At 48.8% G+C, this 14,537-nt stretch overlaps 6 protein-coding genes across 6 annotated transcripts; 3 read left to right on the top strand and 3 right to left on the bottom strand.

The window, feature by feature from the left end:
* Positions 1-68: 68 nt before the first annotated feature.
* mph1 (3'-5' DNA helicase) lies at positions 69-3,035 on the bottom strand (the record flags this gene model as incomplete). The annotated part of the gene is made up of 1 exon (XM_057069459.1): positions 69-3,035. One exon carries the CDS (start codon positions 3,033-3,035, stop codon positions 69-71), a length of 2,967 nt encoding a protein of 988 aa, XP_056916070.1.
* A 571-nt stretch (positions 3,036-3,606) lies between these two features.
* On the bottom strand, positions 3,607-4,551 carry N7503_009914 (putative ABC transporter; the record flags this gene model as incomplete). Its single annotated transcript, XM_057069460.1, has 2 exons — positions 4,381-4,551; positions 3,607-4,313 (listed from the first exon to the last, which is right to left on the bottom strand). The coding sequence occupies exons 1-2, from the start codon at positions 4,508-4,510 to the stop codon at positions 3,607-3,609; spliced, it is 837 nt and encodes a 278-aa protein (XP_056916071.1). The 5' UTR covers positions 4,511-4,551.
* A 1,618-nt stretch (positions 4,552-6,169) lies between these two features.
* On the bottom strand, positions 6,170-6,521 carry N7503_009915 (uncharacterized protein; the record flags this gene model as incomplete). Its single annotated transcript, XM_057069461.1, has 3 exons — positions 6,170-6,196; positions 6,253-6,307; positions 6,415-6,521. The coding sequence occupies 3 exons, from the start codon at positions 6,519-6,521 to the stop codon at positions 6,170-6,172; spliced, it is 189 nt and encodes a 62-aa protein (XP_056916072.1).
* A 1,376-nt stretch (positions 6,522-7,897) lies between these two features.
* On the top strand, positions 7,898-8,521 carry N7503_009916 (uncharacterized protein; the record flags this gene model as incomplete). The annotated part of the gene is made up of 1 exon (XM_057069462.1): positions 7,898-8,521. The coding sequence occupies one exon, from the start codon at positions 7,898-7,900 to the stop codon at positions 8,519-8,521; it is 624 nt and encodes a 207-aa protein (XP_056916073.1).
* An 846-nt stretch (positions 8,522-9,367) lies between these two features.
* N7503_009917 (uncharacterized protein) lies at positions 9,368-10,910 on the top strand (the record flags this gene model as incomplete). The annotated part of the gene is made up of 3 exons (XM_057069463.1): positions 9,368-9,524; positions 9,591-9,790; positions 9,852-10,910. The coding sequence occupies 3 exons, from the start codon at positions 9,368-9,370 to the stop codon at positions 10,908-10,910; spliced, it is 1,416 nt and encodes a 471-aa protein (XP_056916074.1).
* A 339-nt stretch (positions 10,911-11,249) lies between these two features.
* On the top strand, positions 11,250-13,952 carry N7503_009918 (uncharacterized protein; the record flags this gene model as incomplete). Its single annotated transcript, XM_057069464.1, has 3 exons — positions 11,250-11,328; positions 11,391-11,541; positions 11,594-13,952. The coding sequence occupies 3 exons, from the start codon at positions 11,250-11,252 to the stop codon at positions 13,950-13,952; spliced, it is 2,589 nt and encodes an 862-aa protein (XP_056916075.1).
* Between the last annotated feature and the right edge of the window lie 585 nt (positions 13,953-14,537).

Here is a 14,537-nt window from a genome sequence, read left to right on the forward strand (position 1 = left end):
GTGAGGGCCAGAAGACCACCGATGCCCGGCATATTAAACCAACGCTTCATCTCATCATCCAGTATGCTTCAGTCCCTTCTGGGACTGACCTGATCCATGTTTCGTATGACATTGCTAATGCGGCGGCTCAAAGAGCTGTGAGGAATCATCTTCGTAGGTCTGGTTGATCTCCTCACTGACTCCTCGGGACGGGGCCAGAAGCCAGTACGAGGGTTTGTCTCATCGCCGAGGACCTCCATAGCTCGTTCATAGTCGCGCATTGCATACGGGAATTCCTCATCCAGTTCTGCTCTTGTCGGTCTTTCTGATAGCACAGGTTCAGGCGTCCGAGCACGCTTCTTGGGCGTGTCCGACTTTCTTTTCTTGGGTGTTTTGGACGATTTCGCTTTCTGTACACTGTTCGCTTTCTTTGCGCCATCGTCACCTAAGGTCGAGGCACGAGTGAAGCCAGTCTCGACGTCGTCGGGCATGTGGAACTTCTTCGGTGGCCGCTTGGGAGCGCGTCCCTTGCGCTTTGGTTCGGGTAACTCCTGTTGCGAATTCTCCTGAGGGATGTCGATGATTCGCTTGTCGGGCACCGGTCGAATACCAGCAGGGAGGATTCGAGCAGACAGATCGTCATGAAAGGTGAACCGAGTACCGCTGGCGATCATTTCCTGCATTTTTTCGTAGTTGTCTTTGGCCTTGACGTAGGAATCTTGCTCCTTGCCCTTCATGAGAAGCAGTGTGATGTTTCCGGCTCGTTTGCGTCCAGTTCGACCCATGCGTTGCAGCATTCGGATTGGTGATGCAGAAGAGTCATAACAAACGATACGATCCACCTCGCCAATATCCAGACCTTCTTCACCAATAGAGGTTGCAACAATGGTATTGTATGTTCCCGCTTTGAATTTCTTAATGATGTCAAGCTGGGTTTTTTGGCTCATTCCTTCCGAGCCTTTGGCACTGGATTGACCAACGAAAATATGTGGTCGAATCATAGGTTCATATCGTTTCAATACACGCGAGACCTCCTCAGCACTGTCGCGGAAATGCACAAATATCATCACACGCGTCCCCGGCGTGCTGCTGTCGGAATTTTCTTGTCCTTCTCCTGCATCCATGAAGTGATTTAAGATCACGGATTTCAGATATTCCAATTTGGGATGGCCGATGAATTCGGGGTTTTTGGACCAGGGGTCAACATATGCGACAAGTTTCTTGAAGCTTTCGTTCTGCACGATTTGCTTTTGGTACTTGCCACCTTTCTGGCCATCGGTATTCGACTTAAAATGTAACAAATGGCGATAAAAGGGGACGATCCCATGATATTTCAGCAAGTCAATGGCGTGAGCCAAGCTAGCGAGGACAGTGAAAATGGCATTAACCATGCCCTTAAGCCCAAAGCTAGCATTTCGGCCGGCGTCGGAGGCCATCCATTGTTGCCTGGCTTTAGTCAATCCGAAAGCAGTAAGCATTAGAGGGTCTTTGCCCCAGTAAGCATTCAGTGTTCGAAGCTGATCCATCTGGGGCTGCAGAGCCTCGGAGATAAGGTCCAGACATAATTGAATCTCTTCCGAATATTCAAAGGTCTCAATCTCAATATTGCGAGCATGCACGTAGTCCCGAATGTCAAGAGAATTCTCAGTACGAATTTCTACCCGTGATATCTCCAAGCCGTCGATGACGCCCTGCACTGCTTCGACTGTCGACCCGGGGGTGGCTGTCAGGGCGAGAACACGGAAACTGTTGCTGAAACGCCGCATGAATTTTACGACTTCCACATAGGCATAGCCTCCAGTTGCACGATGGGCTTCGTCTACAACCACAAGCACAATTCGCTTGGGGTCTGCAATTCCAGTTTTCAAATCATTGATCAATGTCTGAGGGGTCATGAAGAATACGCGTTTTGACTGCCATTCCTGGGCGCGAATGCCCGGTGCTGCACCTCCAGTAAGCATTGTTGTTTGAGAGCGCGGGATGCCGGCAATGTCTAAACATGCCGAAACTTGCTGTGACACCAATGGTTTGGTCGGGGCTACAAAGATAATCTGAGCATCTTTCGTCCAGCGGAACCAATTCAGCATGACTGTCGCGGCGATGAACGTTTTTCCTAGACCAGTGGGCAACGCGACGAGTAGATTATGGAAGAGGCCCTTTTGAGTGATATTAAATTGATAGTCTCGAGTGGTACCCAAATTCGTCGGATACCACCACGTATTGAGCGCATCGTGGTTTAATTTATGGTGGGTCGGAAATTCGACTTTATCTGGCGGGCCGGGATCTTGATGTTGCTGTAAAATTTCTGGATTTGATTGAATCATACCGTACAGGGTGGTTTGTCGGAAGAATGAAGGATTTCGGGAGGCGTTGGAGGAGAATGATGTTGTTGTTTGAGCAGGGCGTGCTACTGGTGATAGGCAGGGTGAGGAGTCGAATGCGTCGTCAGGGATATCATCGAGCTCGAACGATACATCTTGTGGTGGAGCTTTATTAATGCTAACAGAAGGTTGGGGTCTTGCAGGAACGGCCTTGTTCACAGAATCTGTGCTTAATGTACCTCGTGCAGCTTTCTCCACCTCAAATGTATTCAGTGAAGCAGCCAACGCAGCCTTTAGACCATCATAATCGTCATCGGAGAAGTCGTCAGAGTCTCGATCCCTCTCACTAGCCTGCGGTGTTGGTATGATATCAGGGCGACATGGAGGGTCCGGCTTTTTCCACCTCGGTCCACGTATTCGGTCAGGGCTCGAGTGAGGTTGCGTTAACTGGGTCACAAATATGTTTTCTTGAATGTTGCTGCGCTTCGGTATAAAACTCCGGTTCTTAGAACGTGCGTCTGCTCTGTCGTGGTTTTCCGCTAATCCGCTATCGTTGAATGTCTCTTCATCAATATCGGAGAACCCGTCTGTCGACGAGGCACCATCCCGGTCTTCATGGCGCGTCGGAGGTCGTACACGATGGCGTTTGGCTGGACGGGATCCGGATAGAGCGTCATCATCAGGCACAACAAAGTCATCATCGTCAAAGTAGTCTGATTCGTCAGAAGAGCGCATTGCCGTGGAGGTTTGTTGTAAGCCGGGGCGCGTCCAGAGAGAGATTATTGTACTTTTTCGTACTATCGGGGCCAGCTAGGCCAATCGGGTTCTGTGACCCTTTTTGGAGGCACTGGACTCTCTTTGATTTCCAAAAAGCGGAATATTATTGGCAACACATCGACACTGCAGACGAAAGGTCAAAGGCGACGGCGCGTCACGCGTCAACAAATGATGCAAAATTAGGGCCTCAGGCAGAACTTCAATTTCAACCCGTTTTGGAAACGACAAAAATAGCGATAAAGGACAAAATAACCTTTCATTTACACTGGCGTTCAAAGTACAAAATCTCGTTTATTCTTTGTAATCACCTCTTGCGAGCTCTCTATATCATGAACCATGGTCGCATATAAAACTCCCAAATGTTGAATCGATCCACCCAGATGCCCGCAAAACCCCTGCCCATGCCTTTTGGTTGAATTCAATGTTGAACGGCAAAGTGTTAAGACCATTCCCAAGTTAGACGAAGTAGTAGAAAAGATGCAGTTCTTAGCATGCAAATGATAAGTTGCGAAGCCTGGAATCAGTATTTTTAGTCGTGCTTCTCGTAGCCGTAACCCCCGATGCCGCCGGCATCGTAAGTTTTGGCCTGGGTCGCCACGCCATTACGAGGTCCTCTAACGGCAAGATCCTCCTTGAGCCATTTGAGAACCAATTCTCCGAGACGACTGTTCTCAGATGTCCACTCTGGAACTTGATCGTGGAACGTTTCCACAGTTCCGAAGGCCTTGACTTTACCCAAATGCATGTGCACCAAGTGGCTGGGCCACTGTGCCAGGTTGTCGAGAATATGGGTAGCATAGACAATAGTGCAAGGTCGTGTCTCAGTCTCCCGCTTCAGGAAAGCGAGGAAGTTGCTTCGGGAAAGCAGATCGAGGTCCACGGTGATTTCATCCAAAAGGAGAACCTTCCAAGGGCGCAACAGGCCCATGGCTAGCTGAACACGACGGCGTTCACCATCTGACACGGCGTGCATGCGCCAGCGTAGATCAATGTCGAGTATATCAACAAGCTCGTCACGTCGCTCCGGGTAGGCATTTCCGCCCACCGAGGCGAGCAGTGTGGGGACATCGATGTCGGTGCGAACAATAGCGTTGAGCACCCATTCCACACCGAGGTAAGTAACTCCTTCAAGGCCGTCTTTGAAGGGATCCTTGCCGCCCACCGTGATGGTGTTGGTAGGTGCCAAGCGTTTGCCCGACACCAGACGAAGCAGTGTGGTCTTTCCCGCTCCGTTTGCTGTGCGCAAGTATTAGCTGCTGAACCGTCCTCATGCGAAGGACACTTAGTAGTCGGAAGAACGTACCGCCAATAAGGAGCGTCCGGCTACCTGGTGGAAGGCTTAGTATGACGTTTTCCAGCCCGTCCGAGCCGTCTTGGAACTTATAGGAGAGGTTTTGCACCTCAATGGAGGGGGACGCGGCGGAATCGGCCATGTCGGAATTATTGCTGACAAGGAACTCAGTATGTGAAGAGAAATATTGAAGACGAAACAGAAGGAGTGAATCAATCACGAGTTTCTTGACAGAGCTAAGCTGTGCTCATCTTAGCGCGGGCTTTGCAATTACCGCGACGGATGAGGTAATGATCCCGCGATAAGATTTCATGATACCCCGCTCTTTTCCTTCAACCACGGTTATCATCACCGTAAGTTAGATCTATGCTCTTGGATCTTGGGTCTTTGATATTTTCTCTTTGACGAAAAAGCGACTCAAGGATTCGATCCAAATTCAATGGCCATAGTATCCACACCCACATGGACAAGCCCCACTTAGCAATGAGCATACCCCGATGCAAAAAGCCTGGTGGTTATTGGAGCTCTATTCCCAATTAGCTCCGTATCATCAATATCGTTTTTGTTCGAATGAATCGCCACATCTCGCGCCACACCTCGAATCCTAGTTATAGAAATGCACGGCATGTTGCTCATCAACAGCTTTACTTACATTTGTCTGACGATGTAACCTGACGTGCGTTTCATGGTGGGTGCCGTAGATCCCCGGTAGGCGAGCAGCAATCAATTCCGAAGTCAAACCCTCCAGCAGACTTGCCAGATTGCATCAAGAACCATTTTCGCAGAAACAAGTAGTAAGTGCGAGTATAGATATCTTGAAGAGTAATTTTAACTCGTGATGCGCCACTTTTGACGTTCTTATCCGTCTCGGTGGTCGACAACCGGAACGCGGACTACTTAGATCGCTAGATTGCCATGCATATACTGAATTGAATCAGTCACACACCAGGGCTGCGGCAAAATAAAACTGGTAAAGTATTTTCCCGACATGGCCTATGTGACATAAGGGATCCACCATCAGCCCTACCCCAAGCCTTAGTCTCGAAGTGCAAACCGGGGGTTTCGGGTCGAAAAGCAGCTACATACCCCGGCAAAGTCGGATCAAAAGGACTGCTTCCGAGGCTCAGCTTCATGTACGCGCCTCTATTTGGGCATGGATGCGAAGTATGTGTAACTGAACGATACTACACATGCATTGCGTGGCGGTTTATTGAACCTGGTTAAACAGCACACCGTCGCTCAGTGTGTTGAATGGTGCGGATCAACCGCAAGAAGCAAATAATTTCAAAGAACCGGAAATCATAATGGAGCGCCAAGAACAAAAGAAGGGAAATGATGATAAAATCGTATCAATGATGATGAAGCAGGATAAAATGCGAAAAAGAGGGGAAACACGGGTGGAGGTGCATCTGCAATCTGCATACGATCATCTCGGACTTGTGCTGTCCGATTGTGAGTTCAGATCATGTTTCAACCTCTGATAGGTCCTCATGCAGCCAATATGACTAGATAAAAAGACTCCTTCCAATCCTGGTTACCCTCTGACGATCAAAGATCATATCCCATCGCACTGTCGGTGCGCTCTCCGTTTGGGCGGCAATCTACTCGTCATTGCCAAGCAAGTGTATTCCATTTACTCCAGAGTAAAGGTCAATCTCGGGTATTCGCGGACGTGCTTGGCTCGTAGTTGGGTCAATCACTGGTTCGTCCTTGCGCGTCGGGGTCACTCACCATTTCCTGAATGCTGTCGGTTCAGGGCCCCCCTTGCCCCTTGTCCGTTCCTCTTGTAACTGGAAGTACTCTATCGAGATTTGCTCCCTGGTTTATCCTGTATGTAAGAGTCAGTGTAAAGTATCTTGGTCAAAACGGATCCCTTGTACTCACCCCAGCCCAGCTTCCAATACCCTGCAAGTCGTGACGCTGCATGGATTGAGACTGACTAAAGTGGGGAGATTTGCATCAGTTTTTTTTTTTTTGCATTTGCATTTGCATTTGCATTTGCATTTGCATTTGCCGAGGCTTGTAGCACAGAGCAGTATAATGTACCTTGTGGGAGAGGTCTGGCTGGAGCTCGCAGTGGCGGCGGCGCCTGTGCCTTGAGGGCTCGAGGCCTCTTTGGGGGCACTCTTCTTTGGTGTCTTCTTCGGCTCCATGGTGAAATTCAACAGTCAATATAGACTCTCAGATATGGGGATATAATGGAATATTTAAACAATTCCAAGGTTGATAGATTCGCTGGAACATCCTATGGAACTTTGATACCGAGGGTCCGGATGGTGACACTTTATAACCATCATCATAGTCACATCTCGACCAAAGAGTTCCATTTTCCTGACTCGTGTTAACCAGAGCGCCATTCAAAGGGAGCCGTTTGATGTGGAGGATGGCGAATGCAAGATGTTGGGCATGATGGTCGCTAGTAGCCGATGAAGAGCTTGAGCCAATCAGCTCATACAAACGCGCGACAACATGGAAAGATTCCGGACTTATGCCCAAGCAGAGCCTCAATTTACAGGCCAACACCCCTCTTTTGGGAAGTATCTGGTTGCCTTGCTATGCACATGCAGACCACCATGCGGACCAGATCCCCGCTTTCTTAGATCCCTCTCCTCCGTTTCTAGGTCATCTGGGGGGATATCAATAAAGGCAACCATTTAAAGATTTCCCAATCTGTGCAGAGTCTTTCTAATCAAGATGACCTTATTACCGGTGCCGCCTTTCCGGCAGATTTGTGATTTACACATATTATCCGCCTTGCTTTTGCCTTCAAATAAGGCCCGTATCTACTAGTTCGGGTCGCTGAGCCATCAAAGAGGGCTGTTTCTCCTCAGAATTAAGGCTAGTCTAGTTCAAGGTTCGATGTTTCGAAGATTCTCAGGAGCAGTCCCCAGTTAGGTATCTACTTCCCATAGTGATGAGTTGGCGGTTTCACAAGATTACAACACTTCGCACCACGAGCTCAGATTGGAAAGATGATATCCAGTGATTTGAGAGCATTGGCCATGGCCTAATCTATAGTGGTTCAGATCCTATCACATGCACGTCAGCACTGCAATCGGTGCGGAGTATTTGATCCGGGATTATACATCCGGATGCTTTATGTATACGGCATACCAGGCATAGTCTGCATATTGGAGTCACCTAGATAGCCATTACACTTCAGTGCGTTCTTGTTTGTGCTCTGCAAGTAAGCAACCCTGTCTTTGCTGCTATCAGGAGCATATAGCATTGTCGAATGTCTATACTTGTGTTGTCGCGATAACGGCGACACCGGCGCGGCGGGGCTCGTGAGTAGCCAGAGATAAACAATTAGCCACCTTTAATCAAGTGTACATCCATTGTGAGGAAGACCCATGATCGATACGAACATGATAGCAAGTTATTGCCACAGTAGAGGTTTTGTATTTCGCAGGCATGTAGATCTGCAGATACTTTGCTTGCCCTCAAGGTGACAATTGGCCATAGTGGAGAACCGCACGAAGAGATCCGCGTTTGCGATTCTGCCACTTTTCCTCCTTCCCCGCGCATCATGACCAACGCCATGGCCCCCTCGCATACTGCTCTCAAATCCATCCTCAAATCGCTAGGCAGCTCGCGATGGTCACTCACTCGCTCACTGCGCAGTACAAATGTGAACGAAATCAATGGCCAACTTAGCGGGACAGCGACCTTTGCCCAGCTTCCCACCGCGGATCAGGATTGGCTCTACACCGAAAGTGGCCAGTTCCCCGCCTCCGCACTCCCCCCTGCACTGGCTGGCATGGCAAATGCCACCTGGTCGAAAAAGTATATTTGGCGACTGAGCGACGCGACGTCACAGCTCAGCGTTTGGTTCGTGAAAGTCGGCTCCGGTCCCGATGAGGCCGATTATCTTTTCCATAACTTCGATTTCACCGACGATGGAAGAATTTCTTTAGAAGGCGGCGAGGAACATTTCCCTCCGGTTCCTGCTCTCCCACTTAATACTCGGGATGACCAGACTTATGTTCTTCAAGCAAGAGGGGACCATCTATGCATCAATGATATGTATCGCACATCATATGCATTCCGGTTTCTCCGTGACACTGAGGAGTTGGTGAGCTGGTCCAGTTTACATGTTGTACGAGGTCCGGCGAAGACCCAGGAAATTCGCAATCAATATGCGCTGCAATGACTCTGAATGCCCAGAAAGGATGGGGTTGACAAAGTCGCCTTCACTGACAGCGAGTCGACAAAGATTGGCATTTATTTGAAATGCCCGGATGTCACCTGGGGAATCTTGATGTTCACTTGTGTCGTATCGTGGTTGCAAATTCTGGCGTATTAATATACCTATTGCTGAAAGGTTTTCAGGTTTCGTCATTTGAATGTTGCACTTCTTCTAGCTACACTACTCCTCATTGCTGAAGTCAAAGTCCATTCCAGGATTCCAAACTTGTTTAGCAATTTTCACAAGCACCCAAAATCCAGGCTGATCTCTCTTGTGCCAATTTACACATGGTGGAAAGGTGGAAATATGCAGAACTTCAAGTTGCGAGCACTCGAGACCTCCCCTCAAACAGGCCAGCCTTCTTTCCCCTCCTTTCGGGATATGGCCCATGTAGAATAATATGGAGCGCATAACTAAGATTAAAGCTTGCGTACACATCTTGACAGAAACGTGCTAGTCTCTAAAGCCTCGAATAGTATTGCGCGGGCTTCTCACCATATATAGTCGGGATGTGGGGGTCTCAGTCTGAAGCTGGAGTGGCCCACGGAAGCTTTTTCTCCTGAATGCCAATCACTTCCCCGCGTCGAGCTCAATCTCCCCGGATTTTCCCCTGTCATCAATAGTTCTTCTCCACCATCCCGAGCTTCAGCCCAGTCAATCGATCAGTTTGCGGGGAATCTTCACAGTTGACTTTCTGCGCGTCCACATATTGCGTAAAGTATTTATACTCAAGGATTGGAATGCGAATCATGTTTCTATCAACTAGACAAGCAGAACATCCTCTAAATTTTCATTTGCGGCTCTGACACAATGGCGGCCCGCTCTCTCTTGCTTTTCCCTGCGCTTGCGCTGGCATCGATTACAATTGAGGATCCTTCTGATGTGATCAATCCTGCATCGTGGGCGGCGGATAATGCTATCGTGCCTGACTATGATATTGCAATGGTTAGCTCGCAGCCGTCTGACAGTATGTACAACGTTCAATGCTTTTGGTGAAGTGGCAATTGGATCGCAGGCTGACGCACATATCAAGTTTTGGCAACTCATAAGGTCAATGGGAAGACTTCAAGCGCAAACCATGTTACTTGGTCTGCTACCGCCAATGATACGAGTGTTCTCGTCGTTGCAAATGATGCCAGCTTCACCGGCACATACATGAACTTCGAAAAGAGTGGATATTCGACTAATCTGAATGATGCGAGTTTCTGGGGCTTCAATGCTGCAATCAATGTGGTGAGTTATTCTGTCATCTGTTCTACATCAACATGTAGCTAATAATCTCCCCTTACCCAAGGCCAACGCTTCCACCGCCGTTTTCGACAAGATCAACGTGACTGTTCACAATGGTGCAGCTCAGGTCTACTCATACGGAACCGACACCGTTGTGCACGTCAACAATGCCTGGCTTTACTCCTCCGGCCCAGTCAGCCACGGGCTGTACGCCTCAGGCAACGGAACCATCATCGGCCGCAACATTGAAGTCTACTCTGGGGGCAAGCGCTCCTCCAGTTTCTCGGGTGATTCGCCAGGCGGGTATATCTACGTGTACGACAGCGTAGCACACGCGGCCGGTATCGGCTCCGCCACCTTCTACGCACTCGGCGAGATCCATGCCAAGAATGTGGTCAGTCTTTCAGAAAACGGACCTGTCGTTTTCTCTGATGGTGTGCAGACTGCTGATCTGATTGACTGTGATTGTACCGCCGGTCTGCTGGGTGGTGTTGCTATGTTCAGTAGCTCCACCCTCCAGAGTGGAGCAGTGTTGAACTTGACTAATACCAAGTTCACCACACTTGGTTCTGAGATGCCGGGACTATGGTTCGGAAATATCATTGCTGACGCTTACTTGACCAACTCGCAACTTGTTACTAAGTCTGGCATTCTCGTTGTTGCGAACTACTCGCAGATCACCCAAGACTTCGATTACTATGCAGGATACGCCGATAACAATGCTCTGTCCCCTGCTGGGGTGACTGTATCTGTTACCGAGTCTGATATGACTGGTGATCTTGTTGCGTATAATGGAAGCTCTATCGATTGGTCTTTGGCTAAGTATAGCTCCTGGACTGGCACCGCTTACTCTGGATATGGAGACGTTTCCTTTGGTGTTAGCCTTGATGCTACAAGTAACTGGACTATGACTGCCAATACTGTTGTTCAGAATTTCACTGACTCTCTGACGAGCTTGAAGAACATTCATAGTCAGGGACACACTCTGTACTATAATGCTACTGTGAACGCTTGGTTAAAGGGGAAGACTGTTAGCTTGCCTGGCGGCGGCTCGGCAAAGCCTATCTCTTCCGCCTCTGGGAAGTCTCAGATTCGCGGACGTAGTCGGCGGAGCCAGAACTAAGTTGACTAGACTCGAGTGATCTGGCAAGATGTCTGGCAAGATGTGATTAATGGTGGAAGATTGGTCAAGCCTATACTCGATAGATACCTTAAATCAATCTTTATTCCACAACCATCTGATCCTTCCACGCTACTGTACAACTATATTCAATACGGGCTTCCACATTTTACACAGAGAAACTTCACAATTGCAAATTCCATTCCTCTGTATATTACTGCAAAGTATCATTCAAAATTTAGCGCCAGGTCACCTGATGATAAAACTGACAGGCCATCATTGTGAGGGACCCCGCACCTTTCTGGTCAGACTTCAAAACACCGGGTACATGCCAGGCTGGAAATGACATCCATATCCTTTGGTGGCACGAGTTCAGGGTTCCAACTGGGAGTCAACCACGGGCAGATTATTCTTCCAGCGGGTAAGTTTCCTACCTCCTAACAAGGTGGTATCTCTGGTGTTGACGAATAATCTCTTCTCCAGAACGAGGGGAGTCCCGCGCTAAGCCCATATCGACCGTGCCACTCCCGCACGATCCAGATTTCGTCAGTCGTGATGCGCTCCTGGAACAAATTCAGAAGAAGGCTTTGATTCCAGGATCTAGGATAGCTCTTGTTGGACTCGGCGGCGTGGGGTCAGAATAACTCGTCCTCAAGGCGGCTCATTCACCGCTAATCATAACATAGGAAAACGCAGCTTGCGGTCGAATACTGTCACCAGCTTCAACGACAATCACCCGATACATGGATTCTATGGGTCCATGCGAGTAATGTGGCTCGCTGCGAGAAAAGTCTCCGAGAGCTTGCGGATCGAGCTAAGATTCCTCATGATCACAATACCAATATTTTCCAAGTCGTTGGCGCCTGGTTACAAGACGAGATAGTCGGCCAATGGGTTCTGGTCCTCGATAATGTTGATGATGATGAGCTCCTTCGTAAACCCTTGACTATGCAGAGCAATGACTCCACGCAACCACCACTGAGATACCTTTTTCAAAGCTCAAATGGGTCCATCATTGTGACAAGTCGCAATAAAGGAGTAGCATTGAATATCGCTCGTCACAGTGATATCATCGAAGTACAGCCGATGAATGAGGCCGAAGCGCTGAACCTGTTACAGAGGAAGCTAAGCACTTTCGCAGAGCAAAAAGATATGATACAGCTAGTCAAGGCCCTTGACTACATGCCGCTGGCGATAGTACAGGCCGCTGCATATATCACACACCATATGCCCCGCTGCTCAGTTTCGAAATATCTCGAGAAGGTACAGAAAAGTGATCAAAAAGCAGCACGACTCCTTGATTATGAGGCTAGTCTTCTTCACCGAGATTGGGAAGCCAAAAACTCCATCCTAGTCACATGGCAAATCTCCTTTGACTATATTAAACAAATACAACCGTCTGCAGCGGACCTCCTCTCTCTGATGAGCTTTTATGATCGACAAGGAATACAGGAGAGTCTTCTGCGACTTCAAGCAAGCCAGGGAAATCGTGAGATATCGCACCTAAAGAGGCACGCAGAAGAATCTAGTGAGGATGAAGATACCTCATCCGAATCCGAGGCAGATAATCATTTCAATGATGATATTACCACACTAAGCTACTATGCATTAATCACGGTCGGAGAGGATAACACCTTTTTCACAATGCATCGACTGGTACAGGTCACAGTCCGTACATGGCTAAAAGTCCATGGCCAGCTCGAGCAATGGAAAGAGCAATTTATAAATCATTTATACTCAGAGTTTCCGACTGGCGCATACGAGAATTGGGAAAAATGTCGATCGCTCTTTCCACACATTAAGTCAGCGGAGTCACAACGCCCAAGGTCCGAAGATTCTATACAGAAATGGACTAGTCTGCTTTATAGAGGTGCGTGGTACGCGCTAGACAGTGGTTATATTGCAGAATCAAGGGAAATGGCATATAAATCAAGGGCTTATAGACAAAAGGCCCGGGGTGCTGAGGATGAAGATACACTTACCAGCACTACGATTTTAGCAGACATATACCGACAAGAAGGCCTATTGGAAGAGGCCGAGCAGCTTCATATACAGGTCATGGAGGCTCGCAAGACAAAGCTCGGCGCGGACCATCCGCAAACGCTGTCGAGTATAGCAGACCTTGCGTCCACATATAGGAAGCAGGGTCGGTGGGACGATGCCCAGCAGCTTGACATGCAGGTCCTAGAGGGTCGCAAGACAAAGCTCGGCGCGGATCACCCTGACACGCTCATGAGCATGGCCAACCTTTCTACGATATATTGGGACCAGGGTCGATGGGGCGAGGCCGAGCAGCTCCAGATACATGTCTTAGAGGCTCACAAGTCAAAGCTCGGCACGGATAATTTGACAACGCTGTCGAGTATAGCTAGCCTTGCGACCACATATGGGAGCCAGGGTCGATGGGGCGAGGCCGAGCAGCTCCAGATACAGGTCGTAGAAGCTCGCAAGTTGAAGCTCGGCGCGGATCACCCTGACACGCTCATGAGCATGGCCAACCTTTCTACGACATATTGGGACCAGGGTCGATGGGGCGAGGCTGAGCAGCTCGACTTGCAGGTCTTAGAGACTCGACAGACGAAACTTGGCGCGGACCATCCGAAAACGCTGTCGAGTATAGCTAACCTTGCGACCACATATTGGAGCCAGGGTCGATGGGGCGAGGCCGAGCAGCTCCAGATACAGGTCATGGAGGCTCGCAAGACAAAGCTCGGCGCGGACCATCCGAAAACGCTGTCGAGTATAGCTGACCTTGCGACCACATATAGGAAGCAGGGTCGATGGGGCGAGGCCGAGCAGCTCCAGATACAAGTCTTAGAAGCTCGCAAGTTGAAGCTCAGCGCGGATCACCCTGACACGCTCATGAGCATGGCCGAAATTGCCTTCGTTTGGGAATCCACAGGCCGAAGTGCTGAAGCTATTGATTTGCTACAAATGTGCATGGCCAAATCGCAACGAATACTAGGTCCGACTCATCCCAGCACCTTAGGCCATTCGAAAACCCTCCTCAAATGGCAGATGAAGCATCTCAAGATAGAGGAATAACACTTCTTGCTCCAATATTTTCAGCGCTCACCCTGGCCAGACGAGACAAGAAGGAAAAGAAGAACAAGACAGACAGAACAATCTCGTGCTGTGAGAATTGTCAAGGAAAAGAAGAGATTGAGAGGATGAAGCGCTGACATATCTACAGAGGCTCAGTCATATGTCTCACGTAAGTGTGTTAGTTTTGTGTTTGTTAGGGCTTAGTATCTTCGAGCAGGGTAATTCCAGGTGCTGTCCAAGATAGCTTAGAATACCCAATAATCATGCGTACAGCTGCCCATCACTTAATTACTCAATTTTGTCGCAGGATAATTACATGGGTGCATTCGCAATCGACTTAAGGGTGTTAAACTTGCAGAAATTCGACATATATGTGTAGAATATTTATTCACAGGTCTCGCGAAACACACCCCCAGAAATTTGAATAAGAATTACATAAAGCAAACGAGAACAAAAGGTAAAAACCTCGAAACGAAGATAACCTCCATATTCCCATGCCCTAATGCTTCGTAGAGAGAACTAAAAGACTCTCAGCCAGAAAACGCCGTCCATTAAACATGACGCGAATAATCCAAAACCAACCCA

This window comes from Penicillium pulvis, assembly GCF_028828015.1.
Source record: "Penicillium pulvis strain IBT 33274 chromosome Unknown scaffold_8_segment0_segment0, whole genome shotgun sequence".
NCBI classification, from domain to species: domain Eukaryota; kingdom Fungi; phylum Ascomycota; class Eurotiomycetes; order Eurotiales; family Aspergillaceae; genus Penicillium; species Penicillium pulvis.